Raw genomic sequence first — 323 nt, forward strand, 5'->3', positions numbered from 1 at the left:
TGAACAGACGGGGGAGGCTCTACGGGTCGGTAGGTTGGACACTGCCCCCTGGGAGGGACTGTACTGGGGCCAGAGGCACAGGACAGAGCTGGAATACGGGGTCGGTCCCCCACCTGCTCTTCCGTGCCCTGACCTGCTCCCCATCAGGTTATTGCACCCACCAAGCCCCTCTGTCCCTGGGGTCCTGCCCTGCCCTATGCTTGGGGTCTGATGGGTCCCAGCCAAGCATAGCCACCCCTCACCCTCTTCCCTCTCCTGCCAGAAGGAGTTCAGCCCCAACTGCAAGTTCACGGAGCGCATCGAGGAGAATGGCTACAACACCT

At 62.5% G+C, this 323-nt stretch overlaps 1 protein-coding gene across 1 annotated transcript in view; it reads left to right on the top strand.

Moving 5' to 3' along the window:
- Positions 1 to 5: 5 nt before the first annotated feature.
- LOC103806708 (fibroblast growth factor 22-like) overlaps positions 6 to 323 on the top strand; it is a gene marked incomplete at its 5' end in the record, with an annotated part of 482 nt that continues 164 nt past the window's right edge. The window contains 2 exons of the mRNA XM_009079417.1: positions 6 to 29; positions 263 to 321. Of these exons, the coding sequence (XP_009077665.1) occupies positions 6 to 29; positions 263 to 321 (83 nt within the window). The remainder of the gene's footprint in view (positions 30 to 262; positions 322 to 323) is intronic.

The sequence above is a fragment of the Acanthisitta chloris genome, unplaced genomic scaffold (assembly GCF_000695815.1).
Source record: "Acanthisitta chloris isolate BGI_N310 unplaced genomic scaffold, ASM69581v1 scaffold25367, whole genome shotgun sequence".
Taxonomy (NCBI): Eukaryota; Metazoa; Chordata; class Aves; order Passeriformes; family Acanthisittidae; genus Acanthisitta; species Acanthisitta chloris.